This window comes from Crinia signifera, chromosome 2 (genome assembly GCF_055691185.1).
Source record: "Crinia signifera chromosome 2, ASM5569118v1, whole genome shotgun sequence".
NCBI lineage: Eukaryota > Metazoa > Chordata > Amphibia > Anura > Myobatrachidae > Crinia > Crinia signifera.
Window position 1 is genome coordinate 3,309,104 of NC_139218.1, and position 26,428 is coordinate 3,335,531.

A 26,428-nucleotide genomic window follows, 5' to 3' on the forward strand; every position below is an offset into this window, starting at 1 on the left:
TTGTCCTAGTTTATGTTATGCCCCATTAAACGTCCAATCACTTCCAAAGAAACAAGCAGGATTCTCACTCCAGCTGCACCCATTAGAAGTCAGAATTAAGCCCAACACAATGAGACTGAGTCTGCGCAGCTGACTGGTTACCAGGAGACTGATTGGAGCTCACAGAACTAAGGTGTGCTAGATAATCTGAGGACACATGTGTATAACATAAACCAGTGCAGAACAGAAGACTAACCCCAGCTGGTATATCTGACTCTCAGGTTTCCTCAATCCAGGCTGGGACGTCTACCTGATCCTGAGCATCGCGGGCGGCTGTGTCTCTTTTCTTATCTTTCTCATTCTGGTCATTTACTTAGTGAGGCAGAAGTCGTGCCGACACCACAGAAGGAATGGTAAGTTCTATCTCCACATCTGGTCCTCCAGACTCCATACTGTACAGTAAGGATATAACGTAGGTCATTGATGGTCTTCTGGAGATGTACAGTAGAGAGGTCACCAGGGGTAATGTCTTTATTACATTATTATTATCTAGATGCTATCAGCAGAAGAACAGCTGTTCTTATTTGTGACTTATTTCTATGAAGGATGCTACAAAGACCCTCATCCATTCCCTAGTCATCTCCATCTCCAACAGTGTCATCTTCTGGCCTCCATGTCATCCACCTCTCCCCACTCCAATCTATGCTCAACGTTGCTGCCGGCTCATCTTCCTTTCCTAACATACTGTGTCCATCTCCCCTCTCTTACCCGCCCTGCACTGGCTCCATTGGATCTGACCTTATCTCTCGTCACACTCCCACCCACCCTCTCAGCTCCACAAATGCCAACTGGTTACTTCCTCCAATAACTGCCTCCAAGAATCCGTATCTCTGGAATTCTCTCCCCTCCAGGGGCTGGCTGGCAACTTTCAGCCTGGGAGGCAACACAAGCAAGTGGCCCACCACCATCGCCATTGTTTCACCGCCCTACCCTCTCCCCTCTATGTAGTATGCAGCAATGATTAAACAATCATTCCCCTACACACACACACACACACACCCCCGAAATGGGGACAGCATACCTCCCAACTTTTCATGTTAAGAAAATAGGGACACTCGCGCGGCAAAGCCGCGCGAGCGCCCGAAAAGGGGGCGTGGCGTATGCAAATGAGGGCGCGGCTTATGCTAATTAGCCGCGACCTCATTTTCATACGAGAATAGACGCTGTGCGCATGCGCACAGCGTCTATTCTACTACATTGGGGGGTCTCCCAACTGCCACCCCCCGCAGCGGGACAATGCCTGCCGCGGGTGGGACGTCGGGACAGGACCCGAAAATCTGGACTGTCCCGACGGAATCGTGACAGTTGGGAGGTATGGGACAGCGCGCTGCAAAATTTTACACCGCAATGCCCATTACACATAATGCCAACACCGCAATGCCCATTACACATAATGCCAACACCGCAATGCCCATTACACATAATGCCAACACTGTAATGCCCATTACACATAATGCCAACACCGCAATGCCCGTTACACAAATTGCCACACACTGTAATACCCATTACACATAAAGCCAACACCGCAATGCCCATTACACATAATGCCACACACCATAATGCCCAATAAACATATTTGCCTGCTTTAACCCATGGAGTGGCACGGTTTGTTCATTACCGATAGACAGACAGACAGACACACACATATATACATATATACACACACATATATACATATATACACACACACATACACACACATATATACATATATACACACACATATATACACACACATATATACATATATACACACACACATACACACACATATATACATATATACACACACACATACACACACATATATACATATATACACACACACACACATATATACATATATACACACACACACATATATACACATACACACCATGTAAAAGTCTAGGCAGAACAATGTACTTACAGTGCAGGCAGTGTTACCTAGCAGGGTCAGCTTGGGCTCAGCCTCCATGAGCTCACTACATGCAGCATCCATGATCCGGTCCCAGGCAGGAACAGTTCCTGGTACTTCATTCAGTCCTGGTGCAGGGCCACCCGTGCTCCTGCCGGCGGCCTCCGCAGGTAAACTGTACCTGCTCTCCCTCTCAGCAGCCCTGGATGCTCCTCGTCATGGGGTTCCTTTTAAACAGCGCGCCAGTGCTACCAGAAGCCGCACTTCCGGGTAGCGCTGGCCGCGCTGTCAGACAGACACTCTCTGACGGACACTAGAGGTATAGCAGTACCTTGGGGGCCAAATGTAATGGGGTGAGAGTTTCAGAAAGTGAGAGAATTTGGGAGAGTTTCCCCATGTTTTTTAAAGCAGCAATCAATTACATGGCAAAAATCAACCTGGTTTTGCCATGTAAATGATTGCTGCTTTAAAAAAATGGGAAAACTCTCCCAAAATCTCTCACTTTCTGAAACTCTCACCCTATTACATTTGGCCCCTAGTGTCTGTCTCCTCCAAGGCGGCGGCCATTTTTGGAGGGGCCGTCGCCATACAGGGAGGACAGTGTGTGGCAGCAGGACCTGGAGACGGCTGCGGCAGCAGGGCTGTGCAACATCAAGATGCACACAGCCGGCCCAGGCCCAGCCACTACATACCGGCCCGGGGGGCATGTGGCACCCTGCCCCCCGGCCCAGCCCGCCCCTGCTCCCCTCCCTATCAAACCTGCCATCTCCCTACACAACTCTACACAGGCTCTCAAGACCCACTTCTTCATTAAATCCAACCATCTCTAACATAGCCTCATAGTAACCCTTAAATCAGGAGAGCCCAGGTGCTGCCGATTACACACCTGGGATTCTGCTACTGCTCTGGATCCTCCACATTACTCTCAGCCACACTCCTCGGACCTCCCCCCTTAGCTTCAACCACCCTGGTGAAGATACACAATTATCAGGTGAGCTCTCACCCACCCCCATACCCTCCAGCTGTACCGCTTTTCCCGGTACAGTACCGTTTTTTAACGGTCTGTACCGGCTAAAATATGCTGTACCGAATGTACCGCGTTTTTCACAGAACCTCAGGGTGATTGAGGGACTCTGGGAGTTGTAGTTTAAAACTGACGACTGATCTCCAAAGAGCGTGGGGGAGCTGCCTGCCAGGACTATATCTCCCAGGGTGCACGGCAGGGGGGACGCAGCGGGCCTGCCTCTCCCTGCTAGGGGATAGCCTGTGGTTGGAGGATGTCACGGCACGGCTGTGGGGAGACTGCAAGTCCCGGCATGCTGCGTGCGGCCCTTCAGCCGTGCGAGAGTGACTGTAGATCTCTCTTTTTTTTAATATGAAGTGCAAAGTAAAAGGGTATTGGCCACTCCCCCTTCACACATGGCCACGCCCCTCTATCTATGGCCACACCCCCGTACTGATTTTTAAGTCCAATATGTTGGAGGGTATGCCACCCCTACTTGTGTCATACGCCAGGGTACACAGCCCTCCACCACCTTCCAGAGGTCGCCCCCCTCGCCTTCTTCCTCCTCCCCTAGCTTCACCATAGGGTTGCTTGGAGGCTCAGGACCTACAATCCTGGACAGGGCATCGGCATTGAGGTGCTGTTTCCCTGGACGATGTCTCACCTCAAACTTAAATGGCTGCAAGGCCAAAACCAACGGGTAACAAAAGCATTCACCTCTTTGTATGCTGCATGGTCTGTGACCACCAAAAACTCTCGCCCCAATAAAGCATAGCATCCTGTGCTGACACCACATATTACTGACACATCCCCGGCCCAGTGTCAGAGAGGCGATGCTGCAGAGCACAGATACATAACAACATCCCGGCCCAGTGTCAGAGAGGCGATGCTGCGGAGCACAGCTACATAACAACATCCCGGCCCAGTGTCAGAGAGGCGATGCTGCGGAGCACAGCTACATAACCACATCCCTGGCCCAGTGTCAGAGAGGCGATGCTGCGGAGCACAGCTACATAACCACATCCCTGGCCCAGTGTCAGAGAGGCGATGCTGCGGAGCACAGCTACATAACCACATCCCTGGCCCTGTGTCAGAGAGGCAATGCTGCGGAGCACAGCTACATAACCACATCCCTGGCCCTGTGTCAGAGAGGCGATGCTGCGGAGCACAGCTACATAACCACATCCCGGCCCAGTGTCAGAGAGGCGATGTTGCAGAGCACAGCTACATAACCACATCCCTGGCCCAGTGTCAGAGAGGCGATGCTGCGGAGCACAGCTACATAACCACATCCCTGGCCCAGTGTCAGAGAGGCGATGCTGCGGAGCACAGCTACATAACAACATCTCGGCCCAGTGTCAGAGAGGCGATGCTGCGGAGCACAGCTACATCACCACATCCCTGGCCCAGTGTCAGAGAGGCGATGCTGTGGAGCACAGCTACATAACCACATCCCTGGCCCTGTGTCAGAGAGGCGATGCTGCGGAGCACAGCTACATCACCACATCCCCGGCCCAGTGTCAGAGAGGCGATGCTGCGGAGCACAGCTACATAACCACATCCCTGGCCCAGTGTCAGAGAGGCGATGCTGCGGAGCACAGCTACATAACCACATCCCGACCCAGTGTCAGAGAGGCGATGCTGCGGAGCACAGCTACATAACAACATCTCGGCCCAGTGTCAGAGAGGCGATGCTGCGGAGCACAGCTACATAACCACATCCCTGGCCCAGTGTCAGAGAGGCGATGCTGCGGAGCACAGCTACATAACCACATCCCTGGCCCAGTGTCAGAGAGGCGATGCTGCGGAGCACAGCTACATAACCACATCCCTGGCCCTGTGTCAGAGAGGCAATGCTGCGGAGCACAGCTACATAACCACATCCCTGGCCCAGTGTCAGAGAGGCGATGCTGCGGAGCACAGCTACATAACAACATCTCGGCCCAGTGTCAGAGAGGCGATGCTGCGGAGCACAGCTACATGACCACATCCCTGGCCCAGTGTCAGAGAGGCGATGCTGCGGAGCACAGCTACATAACCACATCCCTGGCCCTGTGTCAGAGAGGCGATGCTGCGGAGCACAGCTACATAACCACATCCCGGCCCAGTGTCAGAGAGGCGATGTTGCAGAGCACAGCTACATAACCACATCCCGACCCAGTGTCAGAGAGGCGATGCTGCGGAGCACAGCTACATAACCACATCCCTGGCCCAGTGTCAGAGAGGCGATGCTGCGGAGCACAGCTACATAACCACATCCCTGGCCCTGTGTCAGAGAGGCGATGCTGCGGAGCACAGCTACATAACCACATCCCTGGCCCAGTGTCAGAGAGGCGATGCTGCGGAGCACAGCTACATAACCACATCCCTGGCCCTGTGTCAGAGAGGCAATGCTGCGGAGCACAGCTACATAACCACATCCCTGGCCCTGTGTCAGAGAGGCGATGCTGCGGAGCACAGCTACATAACCACATCCCGGCCCAGTGTCAGAGAGGCGATGTTGCAGAGCACAGCTACATAACCACATCCCTGGCCCAGTGTCAGAGAGGCGATGCTGCGGAGCACAGCTACATAACCACATCCCTGGCCCAGTGTCAGAGAGGCGATGCTGCGGAGCACAGCTACATAACAACATCTCGGCCCAGTGTCAGAGAGGCGATGCTGCGGAGCACAGCTACATCACCACATCCCTGGCCCAGTGTCAGAGAGGCGATGCTGTGGAGCACAGCTACATAACAACATCTCGGCCCAGTGTCAGAGAGGCGATGCTGCGGAGCACAGCTACATAACCACATCCCTGGCCCAGTGTCAGAGAGGCGATGCTGCGGAGCACAGCTACATAACCACATCCCTGGCCCAGTGTCAGAGAGGCGATGCTGCGGAGCACAGCTACATAACCACATCCCTGGCCCTGTGTCAGAGAGGCAATGCTGCGGAGCACAGCTACATAACCACATCCCTGGCCCAGTGTCAGAGAGGCGATGCTGCGGAGCACAGCTACATAACAACATCTCGGCCCAGTGTCAGAGAGGCGATGCTGCGGAGCACAGCTACATGACCACATCCCTGGCCCAGTGTCAGAGAGGCGATGCTGCGGAGCACAGCTACATAACCACATCCCTGGCCCTGTGTCAGAGAGGCGATGCTGCGGAGCACAGCTACATAACCACATCCCGGCCCAGTGTCAGAGAGGCGATGTTGCAGAGCACAGCTACATAACCACATCCCGACCCAGTGTCAGAGAGGCGATGCTGCGGAGCACAGCTACATAACCACATCCCTGGCCCAGTGTCAGAGAGGCGATGCTGCGGAGCACAGCTACATAACCACATCCCTGGCCCTGTGTCAGAGAGGCGATGCTGCGGAGCACAGCTACATAACCACATCCCTGGCCCAGTGTCAGAGAGGCGATGCTGTGGAGCACAGCTACATAACCACATCCCGGCCCAGTGTCAGAGAGGCGATGCTGCAGAGCACAGCTACATAACCACATCCCTGACCCAGTGTCAGAGAGGCGATGCTGCAGAGCACAGCTACATAACCACATCCCTGGCCCAGTGTCAGAGAGGCGATGCTGCGGAGCACAGCTACATAACAACATCTCGGCCCAGTGTCAGAGAGGCGATGCTGCAGAGCACAGCTACATGACCACATCCCGACCCAGTGTCAGAGAGGCGATGCTGCGGAGCACAGCTACATAACCACATCCCTGGCCCAGTGTCAGAGAGGCAATGCTGCGGAGCACAGCTACATGAACACATCCCCGGCCCAGTGTCAGAGAGGCGATGCTGCGGAGCACAGCTACATAACCACATCCCGGCCCAGTGTCAGAGAGGCGATGCTGCGGAGCACAGCTACATAACCACATCCCGACCCAGTGTGAGAGAGGCGATGCTGCGGAGCACAGCTACATAACCACATCCCTGGCCCAGTGTCAGAGAGGCGATGCTGCGGAGCACAGCTACATCACCACATCCCCGGCCCAGTGTCAGAGAGGTGATGCTGCGGAGCACAGCTACATCACCACATCCCCGGCCCAGTGTGAGAGAGGCGATGCTGCGGAGCACAGCTACATAACCACATCCCCGGCCCAGTGTCAGAGAGGCGATGATGCGGAGCACATCTACATAACCACATACCTGGCCCAGTGTCAGAGAGGCGATGCTGCGGAGCACAGCTACATGACCACATCCCGACCCAGTGTCAGAGAGGCGATGCTGCGGAGCACAGCTACATAACCACATCCCTGGCCCAGTGTCAGAGAGGCGATGCTGCTGAGCACAGCTACATAACCACATCCCTGGCCCTGTGTCAGAGAGGCAATGCTGCGGAGCACAGCTACATAACCACATCCCTGGCCCTGTGTCAGAGAGGCGATGCTGCGGAGCACAGCTACATAACCACATCCCGGCCCAGTGTCAGAGAGGCGATGTTGCAGAGCACAGCTACATAACCACATCCCTGGCCCAGTGTCAGAGAGGCGATGCTGCGGAGCACAGCTACATAACCACATCCCTGGCCCAGTGTCAGAGAGGCGATGCTGCGGAGCACAGCTACATAACAACATCTCGGCCCAGTGTCAGAGAGGCGATGCTGCGGAGCACAGCTACATCACCACATCCCTGGCCCAGTGTCAGAGAGGCGATGCTGTGGAGCACAGCTACATAACAACATCTCGGCCCAGTGTCAGAGAGGCGATGCTGCGGAGCACAGCTACATAACCACATCCCTGGCCCAGTGTCAGAGAGGCGATGCTGCGGAGCACAGCTACATAACCACATCCCTGGCCCAGTGTCAGAGAGGCGATGCTGCGGAGCACAGCTACATAACCACATCCCTGGCCCTGTGTCAGAGAGGCAATGCTGCGGAGCACAGCTACATAACCACATCCCTGGCCCAGTGTCAGAGAGGCGATGCTGCGGAGCACAGCTACATAACAACATCTCGGCCCAGTGTCAGAGAGGCGATGCTGCGGAGCACAGCTACATGACCACATCCCTGGCCCAGTGTCAGAGAGGCGATGCTGCGGAGCACAGCTACATAACCACATCCCTGGCCCTGTGTCAGAGAGGCGATGCTGCGGAGCACAGCTACATAACCACATCCCGGCCCAGTGTCAGAGAGGCGATGTTGCAGAGCACAGCTACATAACCACATCCCGACCCAGTGTCAGAGAGGCGATGCTGCGGAGCACAGCTACATAACCACATCCCTGGCCCAGTGTCAGAGAGGCGATGCTGCGGAGCACAGCTACATAACCACATCCCTGGCCCTGTGTCAGAGAGGCGATGCTGCGGAGCACAGCTACATAACCACATCCCTGGCCCAGTGTCAGAGAGGCGATGCTGTGGAGCACAGCTACATAACCACATCCCGGCCCAGTGTCAGAGAGGCGATGCTGCAGAGCACAGCTACATAACCACATCCCTGACCCAGTGTCAGAGAGGCGATGCTGCAGAGCACAGCTACATAACCACATCCCTGGCCCAGTGTCAGAGAGGCGATGCTGCGGAGCACAGCTACATAACAACATCTCGGCCCAGTGTCAGAGAGGCGATGCTGCAGAGCACAGCTACATGACCACATCCCGACCCAGTGTCAGAGAGGCGATGCTGCGGAGCACAGCTACATAACCACATCCCTGGCCCAGTGTCAGAGAGGCAATGCTGCGGAGCACAGCTACATGAACACATCCCCGGCCCAGTGTCAGAGAGGCGATGCTGCGGAGCACAGCTACATAACCACATCCCGGCCCAGTGTCAGAGAGGCGATGCTGCGGAGCACAGCTACATAACCACATCCCGACCCAGTGTGAGAGAGGCGATGCTGCGGAGCACAGCTACATAACCACATCCCTGGCCCAGTGTCAGAGAGGCGATGCTGCGGAGCACAGCTACATCACCACATCCCCGGCCCTGTGTCAGAGAGGTGATGCTGCGGAGCACAGCTACATCACCACATCCCCGGCCCAGTGTGAGAGAGGCGATGCTGCGGAGCACAGCTACATAACCACATCCCCGGCCCAGTGTCAGAGAGGCGATGATGCGGAGCACAGCTACATAACCACATACCTGGCCCAGTGTCAGAGAGGCGATGCTGCGGAGCACAGCTACATGACCACATCCCGACCCAGTGTCAGAGAGGCGATGCTGCGGAGCACAGCTACATAACCACATCCCTGGCCCAGTGTCAGAGAGGCGATGCTGCGGAGCACAGCTACATAACCACATCCCTGGCCCAGTGTCAGAGAGGCGATGCTGCGGAGCACAGCTACATAACCACATCCCTGGCCCTGTGTCAGAGAGGCAATGCTGCGGAGCACAGCTACATAACCACATCCCTGGCCCAGTGTCAGAGAGGCGATGCTGCGGAGCACAGCTACATAACAACATCTCGGCCCAGTGTCAGAGAGGCGATGCTGCGGAGCACAGCTACATGACCACATCCCTGGCCCAGTGTCAGAGAGGCAATGCTGCGGAGCACAGCTACATAACCACATCCCTGGCCCTGTGTCAGAGAGGCGATGCTGCGGAGCACAGCTACATAACCACATCCCGGCCCAGTGTCAGAGAGGCGATGTTGCAGAGCACAGCTACATAACCACATCCCGACCCAGTGTCAGAGAGGCGATGCTGCGGAGCACAGCTACATAACCACATCCCTGGCCCAGTGTCAGAGAGGCGATGCTGCGGAGCACAGCTACATAACCACATCCCTGGCCCTGTGTCAGAGAGGCGATGCTGCGGAGCACAGCTACATAACCACATCCCTGGCCCAGTGTCAGAGAGGCGATGCTGCAGAGCACAGCTACATAACCACATCCCGGCCCAGTGTCAGAGAGGCGATGCTGCGGAGCACAGCTACATGACCACATCCCGACCCAGTGTCAGAGAGGCGATGCTGCGGAGCACAGCTACATAACCACATCCCTGGCCCAGTGTCAGAGAGGCGATGCTGCGGAGCACAGCTACATGACCACATCCCCGGCCCAGTGTCAGAGAGGCGATGCTGGGGAGCACAGCTACATAACCACATCCCGGCCCAGTGTCAGAGAGGCGATGCTGCAGAGCACAGCTACATAACCACATCCCGACCCAGTGTGAGAGAGGCGATGCTGCGGAGCACAGCTACATAACCACATCCCTGGCCCAGTGTCAGAGAGGCGATGCTGCGGAGCACAGCTACATCACCACATCCCCGGCCCAGTGTCAGAGAGGCGATGCTGCTGAGCACAGCTACATCACCACATCCCCGGCCCAGTGTGAGAGAGGCGATGCTGCGGAGCACAGCTACATAACCACATCCCCGGCCCAGTGTCAGAGAGGCGATGCTGCGGAGCACAGCTACATAACCACATACCTGGCCCAGTGTCAGAGAGGCAATGCTGCGGAGCACAGCTACATGACCACATTCCGACCCAGTGTCAGAGAGGCGATGCTGCGGAGCACAGCTACATAACAACATCCCGGCCCAGTGTCAGAGAGGCGATGCTGCGGAGCACAGCTACATAACCACATCCCTGGCCCAGTGTCAGAGAGGCGATGCTGCGGAGCACAGCTACATAACCACATCCCTGGCCCAGTGTCAGAGAGGCGATGCTGCGGAGCACAGCTACATAACCACATCCCTGGCCCTGTGTCAGAGAGGCAATGCTGCGGAGCACAGCTACATGACCACATCCCTGGCCCAGTGTCAGAGAGGCGATGCTGCGGAGCACAGCTACATAACCACATCCCTGGCCCTGTGTCAGAGAGGCGATGCTGCGGAGCACAGCTACATAACCACATCCCGGCCCAGTGTCAGAGAGGCGATGTTGCAGAGCACAGCTACATAACCACATCCCGACCCAGTGTCAGAGAGGCGATGCTGCGGAGCACAGCTACATAACCACATCCCTGGCCCAGTGTCAGAGAGGCGATGCTGCGGAGCACAGCTACATAACCACATCCCTGGCCCTGTGTCAGAGAGGCGATGCTGCGGAGCACAGCTACATAACCACATCCCTGGCCCAGTGTCAGAGAGGCGATGCTGCGGAGCACAGCTACATAACCACATCCCTGGCCCTGTGTCAGAGAGGCAATGCTGCGGAGCACAGCTACATAACCACATCCCTGGCCCTGTGTCAGAGAGGCGATGCTGCGGAGCACAGCTACATAACCACATCCCGGCCCAGTGTCAGAGAGGCGATGTTGCAGAGCACAGCTACATAACCACATCCCTGGCCCAGTGTCAGAGAGGCGATGCTGCGGAGCACAGCTACATAACCACATCCCTGGCCCAGTGTCAGAGAGGCGATGCTGCGGAGCACAGCTACATAACAACATCTCGGCCCAGTGTCAGAGAGGCGATGCTGCGGAGCACAGCTACATCACCACATCCCTGGCCCAGTGTCAGAGAGGCGATGCTGTGGAGCACAGCTACATAACAACATCTCGGCCCAGTGTCAGAGAGGCGATGCTGCGGAGCACAGCTACATAACCACATCCCTGGCCCAGTGTCAGAGAGGCGATGCTGTGGAGCACAGCTACATAACAACATCTCGGCCCAGTGTCAGAGAGGCGATGCTGCGGAGCACAGCTACATAACCACATCCCTGGCCCTGTGTCAGAGAGGCAATGCTGCGGAGCACAGCTACATAACCACATCCCTGGCCCAGTGTCAGAGAGGCGATGCTGCGGAGCACAGCTACATAACAACATCTCGGCCCAGTGTCAGAGAGGCGATGCTGCGGAGCACAGCTACATGACCACATCCCTGGCCCAGTGTCAGAGAGGCGATGCTGCGGAGCACAGCTACATAACCACATCCCTGGCCCTGTGTCAGAGAGGCGATGCTGCGGAGCACAGCTACATAACCACATCCCGGCCCAGTGTCAGAGAGGTGATGTTGCAGAGCACAGCTACATAACCACATCCCGACCCAGTGTCAGAGAGGCGATGCTGCGGAGCACAGCTACATAACCACATCCCTGGCCCAGTGTCAGAGAGGCGATGCTGCGGAGCACAGCTACATAACCACATCCCTGGCCCTGTGTCAGAGAGGCGATGCTGCGGAGCACAGCTACATAACCACATCCCTGGCCCAGTGTCAGAGAGGCGATGCTGTGGAGCACAGCTACATAACCACATCCCGGCCCAGTGTCAGAGAGGCGATGCTGCAGAGCACAGCTACATAACCACATCCCTGACCCAGTGTCAGAGAGGCGATGCTGCAGAGCACAGCTACATAACCACATCCCTGGCCCAGTGTCAGAGAGGCGATGCTGCGGAGCACAGCTACATAACAACATCTCGGCCCAGTGTCAGAGAGGCGATGCTGCAGAGCACAGCTACATGACCACATCCCGACCCAGTGTCAGAGAGGCGATGCTGCGGAGCACAGCTACATAACCACATCCCTGGCCCAGTGTCAGAGAGGCAATGCTGCGGAGCACAGCTACATGAACACATCCCCGGCCCAGTGTCAGAGAGGCGATGCTGCGGAGCACAGCTACATAACCACATCCCGGCCCAGTGTCAGAGAGGCGATGCTGCGGAGCACAGCTACATAACCACATCCCGACCCAGTGTGAGAGAGGCGATGCTGCGGAGCACAGCTACATAACCACATCCCTGGCCCAGTGTCAGAGAGGCGATGCTGCGGAGCACAGCTACATCACCACATCCCCGGCCCAGTGTCAGAGAGGTGATGCTGCGGAGCACAGCTACATTACCACATCCCCGGCCCAGTGTGAGAGAGGCGATGCTGCGGAGCACAGCTACATAACCACATCCCCGGCCCAGTGTCAGAGAGGCGATGATGCGGAGCACAGCTACATAACCACATACCTGGCCCAGTGTCAGAGAGGCGATGCTGCGGAGCACAGCTACATGACCACATCCCGACCCAGTGTCAGAGAGGCGATGCTGCGGAGCACAGCTACATAACCACATCCCTGGCCCAGTGTCAGAGAGGCGATGCTGCGGAGCACAGCTACATAACCACATCCCTGGCCCAGTGTCAGAGAGGCGATGCTGCGGAGCACAGCTACATAACCACATCCCTGGCCCTGTGTCAGAGAGGCAATGCTGCGGAGCACAGCTACATAACCACATCCCTGGCCCAGTGTCAGAGAGGCGATGCTGCGGAGCACAGCTACATAACAACATCTCGGCCCAGTGTCAGAGAGGCGATGCTGCGGAGCACAGCTACATGACCACATCCCTGGCCCAGTGTCAGAGAGGCAATGCTGCGGAGCACAGCTACATAACCACATCCCTGGCCCTGTGTCAGAGAGGCGATGCTGCGGAGCACAGCTACATAACCACATCCCGGCCCAGTGTCAGAGAGGCGATGTTGCAGAGCACAGCTACATAACCACATCCCGACCCAGTGTCAGAGAGGCGATGCTGCGGAGCACAGCTACATAACCACATCCCTGGCCCAGTGTCAGAGAGGCGATGCTGCGGAGCACAGCTACATAACCACATCACTGGCCCTGTGTCAGAGAGGCGATGCTGCGGAGCACAGCTACATAACCACATCCCTGGCCCAGTGTCAGAGAGGCGATGCTGCAGAGCACAGCTACATAACCACATCCCGGCCCAGTGTCAGAGAGGCGATGCTGCGGAGCACAGCTACATGACCACATCCCGACCCAGTGTCAGAGAGGCGATGCTGCGGAGCACAGCTACATAACCACATCCCTGGCCCAGTGTCAGAGAGGCGATGCTGCGGAGCACAGCTACATGACCACATCCCCGGCCCAGTGTCAGAGAGGCGATGCTGGGGAGCACAGCTACATAACCACATCCCGGCCCAGTGTCAGAGAGGCGATGCTGCAGAGCACAGCTACATAACCACATCCCGACCCAGTGTGAGAGAGGCGATGCTGCGGAGCACAGCTACATAACCACATCCCTGGCCCAGTGTCAGAGAGGCGATGCTGCGGAGCACAGCTACATCACCACATCCCCGGCCCAGTGTCAGAGAGGCGATGCTGCGGAGCACAGCTACATCACCACATCCCCGGCCCAGTGTGAGAGAGGCGATGCTGCGGAGCACAGCTACATAACCACATCCCCGGCCCAGTGTCAGAGAGGCGATGCTGCGGAGCACAGCTACATAACCACATACCTGGCCCAGTGTCAGAGAGGCGATGCTGCGGAGCACAGCTACATGACCACATCCCGACCCAGTGTCAGAGAGGCGATGCTGCGGAGCACAGCTACATAACCACATCCCTGGCCCAGTGTCAGAGAGGCGATGCTGCGGAGCACAGCTACATCACCACATCCCCGGCCCAGTGTCAGAGAGGCGATTCTGCGGAGCACAGCTACATCACCACATCCCCGGCCCAGTGTGAGAGAGGCGATGCTGCGGAGCACAGCTACATGACCACTCTGTGTTACAGGATATGTACGTGAGATGATAAGTGTGATACATCTGCTGTAGCATCCTGTGCTGACACCACACATTACTGACACATCCCCGGCCCAGTGTGAGAGAGGCGATGCTGCGGAGCACAGCTACATGACCACTCTGTGTTACAGGATATGTACGTGAGATGATAAGTGTGATACATCTGCTGTAGCATCCTGTGCTGACACCACACATTACTGACACATCCCCGGCCCAGTGTGAGAGAGGCGATGCTGCGGAGCACAGCTACATGACCACTCTGTGTTACAGGATATGTACGTGAGATGATAAGTGTGATACATCTGCTGTAGCATCCTGTGCTGACACCACACATTACTGACACATCCCCGGCCCAGTGTCAGAGAGGCGATGCTACGGAGCACAGTCAGGGGATCACTTCCTATTCTCATTGTACAAATGTAGAAATGATACATTATTACTAACAGCTCAGATGAGAATATGGACACGTCTATGGGGCTGAGGTTGATGCATTTAGCACTTTACTTCCAGTAAATCAAAAGAAAAGTGAGAGAAGTGAAGAGAAATAGCAGATTTCCGTTCCCATGGTACAGTATGTGTGTGCATCGCATGCTGCTGGCAAGTGACACCAGTAACATCTGTCCCCGATTAGGTCCAGCACTGTCTCATGCCAATTATTATAGTATTAGACATCAATAAAACATAAAACTCTCTAATACAGCAAAAATAACTCCAATATTAGGCACCAATCAGCGGTGCATTTACCAATCGCCAGTCACCGGTGTGCGCGAGTGTTGGGGACTGTAGTCTGCCGCTCACCATGTAATGATTCCCCAGTGTGTGCAGTGTGTGCGTAGCCCAGGACTTACTCAGCGGCTGTGATAGAATCAGGCTGATCGGGGGCGGAGCTGACATCACATGACTTCCCCTCGCACACCTGGCCACGCCTGCGTATTACCTGACACTCCCAGATAACAGCCGCTCACCATGTAATGATTCCCCAGTGTGTGCAGTCTGTGTGTAGCCCAGGACTTACTCAGCGGCTGTGATAGAATCAGGCTGATCAGGGGCGGAGCTGACATCACATGACTTCCCCTCGCACACCTGGCCACGCCTGCGTATTACCTGACACTCCCAGATAACAGCCGCTCACCATGTAATGATTCCCCAGTGTGTGCAGTGTGTGCGTAGCCCAGGACTTACTCAGCGGCTGTGATAGAATCAAGCTGATCGGGGGCGGAGCTGATGTCACATGACTTCCCCTCATACACCTGGCCACGCCTGCGTATTACCTGACACTCCCAGATAACAGCCGCTCACCATGTAATGATTCCCCAGTGTGTGCAGTGTGTGCGTAGCCCAGGACTTACTCAGCGGCTGTGATAGAATCAGGCTGATCGGGGGCGGAGCTGACATCACATGATTTCCCCTCACACACCTGGCCACACCTGTGTATTACCTGACACTCCCAGATAACAGCCGCTCACCATGTAATGATTCCCCAGTGTGTGCAGTCTGTGCGTAGCCCAGGACTTACTCAGCGGCTGTGATAGAATCAGACTGATCAGGGGCGGAGCTGACATCACATGACTTCCCCTCACACACCTGGCCACGCCTGCGTATTACCTGACACTCCCAGATAACAGCCGCTCCCCATGTAATGATTCCCCAGTGTGTGCGTAGTCCAGGACTTACTCAGCGGCTGTGATAGAATCAGGCTGATCGGGGGCGGAGCTGATGTCACATGACTTCCCCTCACACACCTGGCCACGTCTGCATTCTCCATGACACTCCCAGATAACAGCCGCTCACCATGTAATGATTCCCCAGTGTGTCCAGTGTGTGCGTAGCCCAGGACTTACTCAGCGGCTGTGATAGAATCAGGCTGATCGGGGGCGGAGCTGATGTCACATGACTTCCCCTCACACACCTGGCCACGCCTGCGTATTCCCTGACACTCCCAGATAACAGCCGCTCACCATGTAATGATTCCCCAGTGTGTCCAGTGTGTGTAGCCCAGGACTTACTCAGCGGCTGTGATAGAATCAGGCTGATCGGGGGCGGAGCTGACATCACATGACTTCCCCTCACACACCTGGCCACGCCTGCGTATTCCCTGACACTCCCAGATAACTGCCGCTCACCATGTAATGATTCCCCAGTGTGTGCAATCTGTGTGTAGCCTAGGACTTACTCAGCGGCTGTGATAGAATCAGGCTGATCGGGGGCGGAGCTGACATCACATGACTTCCCCTCACACACCTGGCCACACCTGCGTATTACCTGACACTCCCAGATAACTGCCGCTCACCATGTAATGATTCCCCAGTGTGTGCAGTGTGTGTGTAGCCCAGGACTTACTCAGCGGCTGTGATAGAATCAGGCTGATCGGGGGTGGAGCTGATGTCACATGACTTCCCCTCACACACCTGGCCACGCCTGTGTATTACCTGACACTCCCAGATAACAGCCGCTCACCATGTAAGGATTCCCCAGTGTGTGCAGTGTGTGTGTAGCCCAGGACTTACTCAGCGGCTGTGAAAGAATCAGCTGATCGGGGGCGGAGCTGACGTCACATGACTTCCCCTCACACACCTGGCCACGCCTTTGTATTACCTGATACTCCCAGATAACAGCCGCTCACCATGTAATGATTCCCCGGTGTGTGCGGTGTGTGCGTAGCCCAGGACTTACTCAGCGGCTGTGATAGAATCAGGCTGATCAGGGGCGGAGCTGATGTCACATGACTTCCCCTCACACACCTGGCCACACCTGCGTATTACCTGACACTCCCAAATAACAGCCGCTCACCATGTAATGATTCCCCAGTGTGTGCAGTCTGTGCGTAGCCCAGGACTTACTCAGCGGCTGTGATAGAATCAGGCTGATCGGGGGCGGAGCTGATGTCACATGACTTCCCCTCACACACCTGGCCACGCCTGCGTATTACCTGACACTCCCAGATAACAGCCGCTCACCATGTAATGATTCCCCAGTGTGTGCAGTGTGTGCGTAGCCCAGGACTTACTCAGCGGCTGTGATAGAATCAGGCTGATCAGGGGCGGAGCTGACGTCACATGACTTCCCCTCACACACCTGGCCACACCTGCGTATTACCTGACACTCCCAGATAACAGCCGCTCACCATGTAATGATTCCCCAGTGTGTGCAGTGTGTGCGTAGCCCAGGACTTACTCAGCGGCTGTGATAGAATCAGGCTGATCAGGGGCGGAGCTGATGTCACATGACTTCCCCTCACACACCTGGCCACGCCTGTGTATTACCTGACACTCCCAGATAACAGCAGCTCACCATGTAATGATTCCCCAGTGTGTGCAGTGTGTGTGTAGCCCAGGACTTACTCAGCGGCTGTGATAGGATCAGGCTGATCGGGGGCGGAGCTGATGTCACATGACTTCCCCTCACACACCTGCGCATTCCCTGACACTCCCAGATAACAGCCGCTCACCATGTAATGATTCCCCAGTGTGTGCAGTGTGTGCGTAGCCCAGGACTTACTCAGCGGCTGTGATAGAATCAGGCTGATCAGGGGCGGAGCTGATGTCACATGACTTCCCCTCACACACCTGGCCATGCCTGCGTATTACCTGACACTCCCAGATAACAGCCGCTCACCATGTAATGATTCCCCAGTGTGTGCAGTCTGTGCGTAGCCCAGGACTTACTCAGCGGCTGTGATAGAACCAGGCTGATTGGGGGCGGAGCTGATGTCACATGACTTCCCCTCACACACCTGGCCACACCTGCATTATCCCTGACACTCCCAGATAACAGCCGCTCCCCATGTAATGATTCCCCAGTGTGTGCAGTGTGTGCGTAGCCCAGGACTTACTGAGCGGCTGTGATAGAATCAGGCTGATCGGGGGCGGAGCTGATGTCACATGACTTCCCCTCACACACCTGGCCACACCTGCGTATTCTCTGACACTCCCAGATAACAGCCGCTCACCATGTAATGATTCCCCAGTGTGTGCAGTGTGTGTGTAGCCCAGGACTTACTCAGCGGCTGTGATAGAATCAGGCTGATCGGGGGCGGAGCTGACATCACATGACTTCCCCTCACACACCTGGCCACACCTGTGTATTCCCTAACACTCCCAGATAACAGCCGCTCACCATGTAATGATTCCCCAGTGTGTGCAGTGTGTGTGTAGCCCAGGACTTACTCAGCGGCTGTGATAGAATCAGGCTGATTGGGGGCGGAGCTGACATCACATGACTTCCCCTCACACACCTGGCCACGCCTGCGTATTACCTGACACTCCCAGATAACAGCCGCTCACCATGTAATGATTCCCCAGTGTGTGCAGTGTGTGCGTAGCCCAGGACTTACTCAGCGGCTGCGATAGAATCAGGCTGATCGGGGGCGGAGCTGACATCACATGACTTCCCCTCACACACCTGGCCACGCCTGCGTATTACCTGACACTCCCAGATAACAGCCACTCACCATGTAATGATTCCCCAGTGTGTGCAGTGTGTGTGTAGCCCAGGACTTACTCAGCGGCTGTGATAGAATCAGGCTGATCGGGGGCGGAGCTGACATCACATGACTTCCCCTCACACACCTGGCCACGCCTGCGTATTACCTGACACTCCCAGATAACAGCCGCTCCCCATGTAATGATTCCCCAGTGTGTGCAGAGCCCAGGACTTACTCAGCGGCTGTGATAGAATCAGGCTGATCGGGGCGGAGCTGATGTCACATGACTTCCCCTCACACACCTGGCCACGCCTGCATTCTCCATGACACGGGGGGGGGGGGGGGGTGGATTATAATTTCTGCACTTTTCTATAGAATTAATGATTAATCCCAGGGGTCGGTGTACTTGGTAGGTAGGTTGTCCCCATTATAGGGTTGCTGGAATTTGTATGTATGATCCCCCTTGTATGATTTCGCCCTGTATACCGCACAGTGACTGCCTGCTGTATTCTCCCTGCAGAGGAAGATGGGATGATGAGTTACGACAGGACGCAGCTGAACGTGCAGCATCGCTCGTTACCGACACCGTCCGCCCCACCCATTAATGTGCCCTGCCATAATCCTCCACCCCCGCACAGACAACAGGAGCCGTCTAAGCCACCATCCAGGAGAGGGAAGTCATCCAACCACCGGGAGAAAGTGCCCGGGCATCACCCACAACCCACCAAGCCCGCTCTACCAGCAAATCACCCCAATGAGCAGCCACCGAGACCACAGCCACGCACCAAGTCCAAGGCGCCTCGCCAGCACCGGAAACATCCGCTAGCCAACAGCAGGTACTTATACACCGATAACTGGGACTGACGGGTGTATTTACTAAGGTATGGCTTTCCACAAGTGGAGATGTTGCCCATGGCAACCACTGTTGTTCTAGCTGTTATCTAGAAGATGCTTAATGAATGAAAACCAGCACTTTAGTAATTGTACCCATAAGGGGCTTATTCTGTACGGCATGCCATGCAGTCTCACTTCTGGACGCCACGTGCCAATATATGAGGCGTACTCTAGGTATAACCCCACGCCCATGCAGATGAAAGACGTCCATGCCCAGCTGCAGGGGTATTGGTCACCAGTTGCCCTGTGTTCCGGAGCTGCCCCCTTGTACCCTCCCCCCGCTCCTGTTGCTTATATTGGCTTTCTCCTGCTGCGTATCCTTCCATCAGAAGGTGTATTGCTCCTCAGAGTATCAGTGTCTCCCCGTGCCGCAGTGCTGCCAGCTGTTCTCTGTGCCCCTCCTGCCCTCTCTTCTCTGCCCTAAAACCCTGACAGTGGAGAGCATCAGAAATTGCATAGCCTAGAAGAAATGGCAGGGCCCTCCGCCTTCTTAATCCTTCTGTCTGTTGCCCAAAAGCCTGGCGGGAACAGAGCAAGTGCCTGCAGCTGTAACACTCAGCAGTGGGGTCTGGTGATCGGGGTGTGTATGGAGAATCAGGGACACCACAACAGGTGGGCTTTCTCCTTCCACCATAGCAGAGAGGTAAAGGCAACCCATCCCCAGGCACAGTCATTCAATACATATATAACATATAATACACCTTGAATCTCACAAAGCTCAGCCCCACAAGCTTTGATACAAATAACACTACGCAAGTGATTGTATAATGAGTATTGAAATTTGGACTACGTGAACGGAATCTGCTGCTATATAATATGCTGTAACAGAATCTGCTGCGCTATATAAGACTCTGTAACGGAATCTGCTGCGTTATATAAGACACTGTAACGGAATCTGCTGCGTTATATAAGACGCTGTAACGGAATCTGCTGCGCTATATAAGACGCTGTAACGGAATCTGCTGCGCTATATAAGACACTGTAACGGCATCTGCTGCGCTATATAAGACACTGTAACGGAATCTGCTGCGTTATATAAGACGCTGTAACGGAATCTGCTGCTCTATATAAGACACTGTAACGGAATCTGCTGCGCTATATAAGACGCTGTAACGGAATCTGCTGCGCTATATAAGACGCTGTAACGGAATCTGCTGCGCTATATATGACACTGTAACGGAATCTGCTGCGCTATATAAGACACTGTAACGGAATCTGCCATAGCAGAGAGGTAAAGGCAACCCATCCCCAGGCACAGTCATTCAATACATATATAACATATAATACACCTTGAATCTCACAAAGCTCAGCCCCACAAGCTTTGATACAAATAACACTACGCAAGTGATTGTATAATGAGTATTGAAATTTGGACTACGTGAACGGAATCTGCTGCTATATAATATGCTGTAACAGAATCTGCTGCGCTATATAAGACTCTGTAACGGAATCTGCTGCGTTATATAAGACACTGTAACGGAATCTGCTGCGTTATATAAGACCATGTTACGGAATCTGCTGCGCTATATAAGACGCTGTAACGGAATCTGCTGCGCTATATAAGACACTGTAACGGCATCTGCTGCGCTATATAAGACACTGTAACGGAATCTGCTGCGTTATATAAGACGCTGTAACGGAATCTGCTGCTCTATATAAGACACTGTAACGGAATCTGCTGCGCTATATAAGACGCTGTAACGGAATCTGCTGCGCTATATAAGACGCTGTAACGGAATCTGCTGCGCTATATATGACACTGTAACGGAATCTGCTGCGCTATATAAGACACTGTAACGGAATCTGCTGCGCTATATAAGACACTGTAACGGAATCTGCTGCGCTATATAAGACACTGTAAAGGAATCTGCTTCCCTATATAAGACACTGTAACGGAATCTGCTGCGCTATATAAGACGCTGTAACGGAATCTGCTGCGCTATATAAGACGCTGTAACGGAATCTACTGCACTATATAAGACGCTGTAACGGAATCTGCTGCACTATATAAGACACTGTAACGTAATCTGCTTGCTATGTAAGACGCTGTAACGGAATCTGCTGTGCTATATAAGACGCTGTAACGGAATCTGCTGCGCTATATATGACACTGTAACGGAATCTGCTGCGCTATATAAGACACTGTAACGGAATCTGCTGCGCTATATAAGACACTGTAACGGAATCTGCTGCACTATATAAGACACAGTAACGGAATCTGCTGCGCTATATAAGAAACTGTAGATAAGTAAAATAAATGAATCTTGTATCTTCTTCCTCACAGGGACCCTTGTGACCATTCTGAGAATTACATGACCCCCTGACCTCACAGACACGGACTGACCTCGCTCTGTGACATCACTGCTCCTGGTCTGTACTGAGGAGAGGCGGGATGATCCTGCCCACAGCTCCCAAGAACATATTATATATTGTATTATATTGTGAATATATCCAGGACATAATAATCACTGTTTATATTTTTACTCATCTGTTTTGTTTGCCATTAAGGCATGTACACACTGTTAGACGTGGAATCTGATTCGATATGCCGAACATCGGGATCAAATCCTCATCAAATGCTGCTAAAAGCATTCGATGCGCTTCCGGTTTCCATTCAATTTTGTATATAGTCATATTTCTAATCGCACGTACACAGCATTAGGCATAAAGGGACAGAGAGCCAATTACAGAGGGCGTCCAGGGAGGTACCAGGGGTGCCATGTGGCCGTGGGGTGCCTCAGTTGCACTGGCCATGGTGGCCATGTTCTGACAGAGATCGGTCTGGTATACGAGGAGGAGGACTGTATTGTAGGGCGCACTGGATCGGTCTCATATAGGAGGAGGACTGTATTGTAGGGCGCACTGGATCGGTCTCATATAGGAGGAGGACTGTATTGTAGGGCACACTGGATCGGTCTGATATACGAGGAGGAGGACTGTATTGTAGGGCGCACTGGATCGGTCTCATATAGGAGGAGGACTGTATTGTAGGGCGCACTGGATCGGTCTCATATAGGAGGAGGACTGTATTGTAGGGCGCACTGGATCGGTCTCATATAAGAGGAGGACTGTATTGTAGGGCGCACTGGATCGGTCTCATATAAGAGGAGGACTGTATTGTAGGGCGCACTGGATCGGTCTCATATAAGAGGAGGACTGTATTGTAGGGCGCACTGGATCGGTCTCATATAGGAGGAAGACTGTATTGTAGGGCGCACTGGATCGGTCTCATATAGGAGGAGGACTGTATTGTAGGGCGCACTGGATCGGTCTCATATAGGAGGAGGACTGTATTGTAGGGCGCACTGGATCGGTCTCATATAGGAGGAGGACTGTATTGTAGGGCGCACTGGATCGGTCTCATATAAGAGGAGGACTGTATTGTAGGGCGCACTGGATCGGTCTCATATAAGAGGAGGACTGTATTGTAGGGCGCACTGGATCGGTCTCATATAAGAGGAGGACTGTATTGTAGGGCGCACTGGATCGGTCTCATATAAGAGGAGGACTGTATTGTAGGGCGCACTGGATCGGTCTCATATAAGAGGAGGACTGTATTGTAGGGCGCACTGGATCGGTCTCATATAAGAGGAGGACTGTATTGTAGGGCGCACTGGATCGGTCTCATATAAGAGGAGGACTGTATTGTAGGGCGCACTGGATCGGTCTCATATAAGAGGAGGACTGTATTGTAGGGCGCACTGGATCGGTCTCATATAGGAGGAGGACTGTATTGTAGGGCGCACTGGATCGGTCTCATATAAGAGGAGGACTGTATTGTAGGGCGCACTGGATCGGTCTCATATAAGAGGAGGACTGTATTGTAGGGCGCACTGGATCGGTCTCATATAGGAGGAGGACTGTATTGTAGGGCGCACTGGATCGGTCTCATATAAGAGGAGGACTGTATTGTAGGGCGCACTGGATCGGTCTCATATAGGAGGAGGACTGTATTGTAGGGCGCACTGGATCGGTCTCATATAAGAGGAGGACTGTATTGTAGGGCGCACTGGATCGGTCTCATATAGGAGGAGGACTGTATTGTAGGGCGCACTGGATCGGTCTCATATAAGAGGAGGACTGTATTGTAGGGCGCACTGGATCGGTCTCATATAGGAGGAGGACTGTATTGTAGGGCGCACTGGATCGGTCTCATATAGGAGGAGGACTGTATTGTAGGGCGCACTGGATCGGTCTCATATAGGAGGAGGACTGTATTGTAGGGCGCACTGGATCGGTCTCATATAGGAGGAGGACTGTATTGTAGGGCGCACTGGATCGGTCTCATATAGGAGGAAGACTGTATTGTAGGGCGCACTGGATCGGTCTCATATAGGAGGAGGACTGTATTGTAGGGCGCACTGGATCGGTCTCATATAGGAGGAGGACTGTATTGTAGGGCGCACTGGATCGGTCTCATATAAGAGGAGGACTGTATTGTAGGGCGCACTGGATCGGTCTCATATAAGAGGAGGACTGTATTGTAGGGCGCACTGGATCGGTCTGATATAGGAGGAGGACTGTATTGTAGGGCGCACTGGATCGGTCTGATATAGGAGGAGGACTGTATTGTAGGGCGCACTGGATCGGTCTCATATAAGAGGAGGACTGTATTGTAGGGCGCACTGGATCGGTCTCATATAGGAGGAGGACTGTATTGTAGGGCGCACTGGATCGGTCTCATATAGGAGGAGGACTGTATTGTAGGGCGCACTGGATCGGTCTCATATAAGAGGAGGACTGTGTTGTAGGGCGCACTGGATCGGTCTCATATAAGAGGAGGACTGTATTGTAGGGCGCACTGGATCGGTCTCATATAAGAGGAGGACTGTATTGTAGGGCGCACTGGATCGGTCTCATATAGGAGGAGGAGGACTGTATTGTAGGGCGCACTGGATCAATCTCATATAAGAGGAGGACTGTATTGTAGGGCGCACTGGATCGGTCTCATATAGGAGGAGGAGGACTGTATTGTAGGGCGCACTGGATCGGTCTCATATAGGAGGAGGACTGTATTGTAGGGCGCACTGGATCGGTCTCATATAAGAGGAAGACTGTATTGTAGGGCGCACTGGATCGGTCTCATATAGGAGGAGGACTGTATTGTAGGGCGCACTGGATCGGTCTCATATAGGAGGAGGACTGTATTGTAGGGCGCACTGGATCGGTCTCATATAGGAGGAGGACTGTATTGTAGGGCGCACTGGATCGGTCTCATATAAGAGGAGGATTGTATTGTAGGGCGCACTGGATCGGTCTCATATAGGAGGAGGACTGTATTGTAGGGTGCACTGGATCGGTCTCATATAGGAGGAGGACTGTATTGTAGGGCGCACTGGATCGGTCTCATATAGGAGGAGGACTGTATTGTAGGGCGCACTGGATCGGTCTCATATAAGAGGAGGACTGTATTGTAGGGCGCACTGGATCGGTCTCATATAGGAGGAGGACTGTATTGTAGGGCGCACTGGATCGGTCTCATATAAGAGGAGGACTGTATTGTAGGGCGCACTGGATCGGTCTCATATAGGAGGAGGACTGTATTGTAGGGCGCACTGGATCGGTCTCATATAAGAGGAGGACTGTATTGTAGGGCGCACTGGATCGGTCTCATATAAGAGGAGGACTGTATTGTAGGGCGCACTGGATCGGTCTCATATAAGAGGAGGACTGTATTGTAGGGTGCACTGGATCGGTCTCATATAGGAGGAGGACTGTATTGTAGGGCGCACTGGATCGGTCTCATATAGGAGGAGGACTGTATTGTAGGGCGCACTGGATCGGTCTCATATAAGAGGAGGACTGTATTGTAGGGTGCACTGGATCGGTCTCATATAAGAGGAGGACTGTATTGTAGGGCGCACTGGATCGGTCTGATATACGAGGAGGAGGACTGTATTGTAGGGCGCACTGGATCGGTCTCATATAGGAGGAGGACTGTATTGTAGGGCGCACTGGATCGGTCTCATATAAGAGGAGGACTGTATTGTAGGGCGCACTGGATCGGTCTCATATAAGAGGAGGACTGTATTGTAGGGCGCACTGGATCGGTCTCATATAAGAGGAGGACTGTATTGTAGGGCGCACTGGATCGGTCTCATATAGGAGGAGGACTGTATTGTAGGGCGCACTGGATCGGTCTCATATAAGAGGAGGACTGTATTGTAGGGCGCACTGGATCGGTCTCATATAGGAGGAGGACTGTATTGTAGGGCGCACTGGATCGGTCTCATATAGGAGGAGGACTGTATTGTAGGTCGCACTGGATCGGTCTCATATAGGAGGAGGAGGACTGTATTGTAGGGCGCACTGGATCGGTCTCATATAAGAGGAGGACTGTATTGTAGGGCGCACTGGATCGGTCTCATATAAGAGGAGGACTGTATTGTAGGGCGCACTGGATCGGTCTCATATAAGAGGAGGACTGTATTGTAGGGCGCACTGGATCGGTCTCATATAGGAGGAGGACTGTATTGTAGGGCGCACTGGATCGGTCTCATATAGGAGGAGGACTGTATTGTAGGGCGCACTGGATCGGTCTCATATAGGAGGAGGACTGTATTGTAGGGCGCACTGGATCGGTCTCATATAAGAGGAGGACTGTATTGTAGGGCGCACTGGATCGGTCTGATATAGGAGGAGGACTGTATTGTAGGGCGCACTGGATCGGTCTTATATAGGAGGAGGACTGTATTGTAGGGCGCACTGGATCGGTCTCATATAAGAGGAGGACTGTATTGTAGGGCGCACTGGATCGGTCTCATATAGGAGG

The 26,428-nt window shown here is 54.0% G+C and overlaps 1 protein-coding gene across 1 annotated transcript in view; it reads left to right on the plus strand.

Moving 5' to 3' along the window:
* CD2 (CD2 molecule) overlaps positions 1-22,665 on the plus strand; it is a 24,122-nt gene extending 1,457 nt beyond the window's left edge. The window contains exons 2-4 of the mRNA XM_083168881.1: positions 261-392; positions 19,283-19,598; positions 21,941-22,665. Of these exons, the coding sequence (XP_083025007.1) occupies positions 261-392; positions 19,283-19,598; positions 21,941-21,980 (488 nt within the window). The 3' untranslated portion in view covers positions 21,981-22,665. The remainder of the gene's footprint in view (positions 1-260; positions 393-19,282; positions 19,599-21,940) is intronic.
* Positions 22,666-26,428: the final 3,763 nt, after the last annotated feature.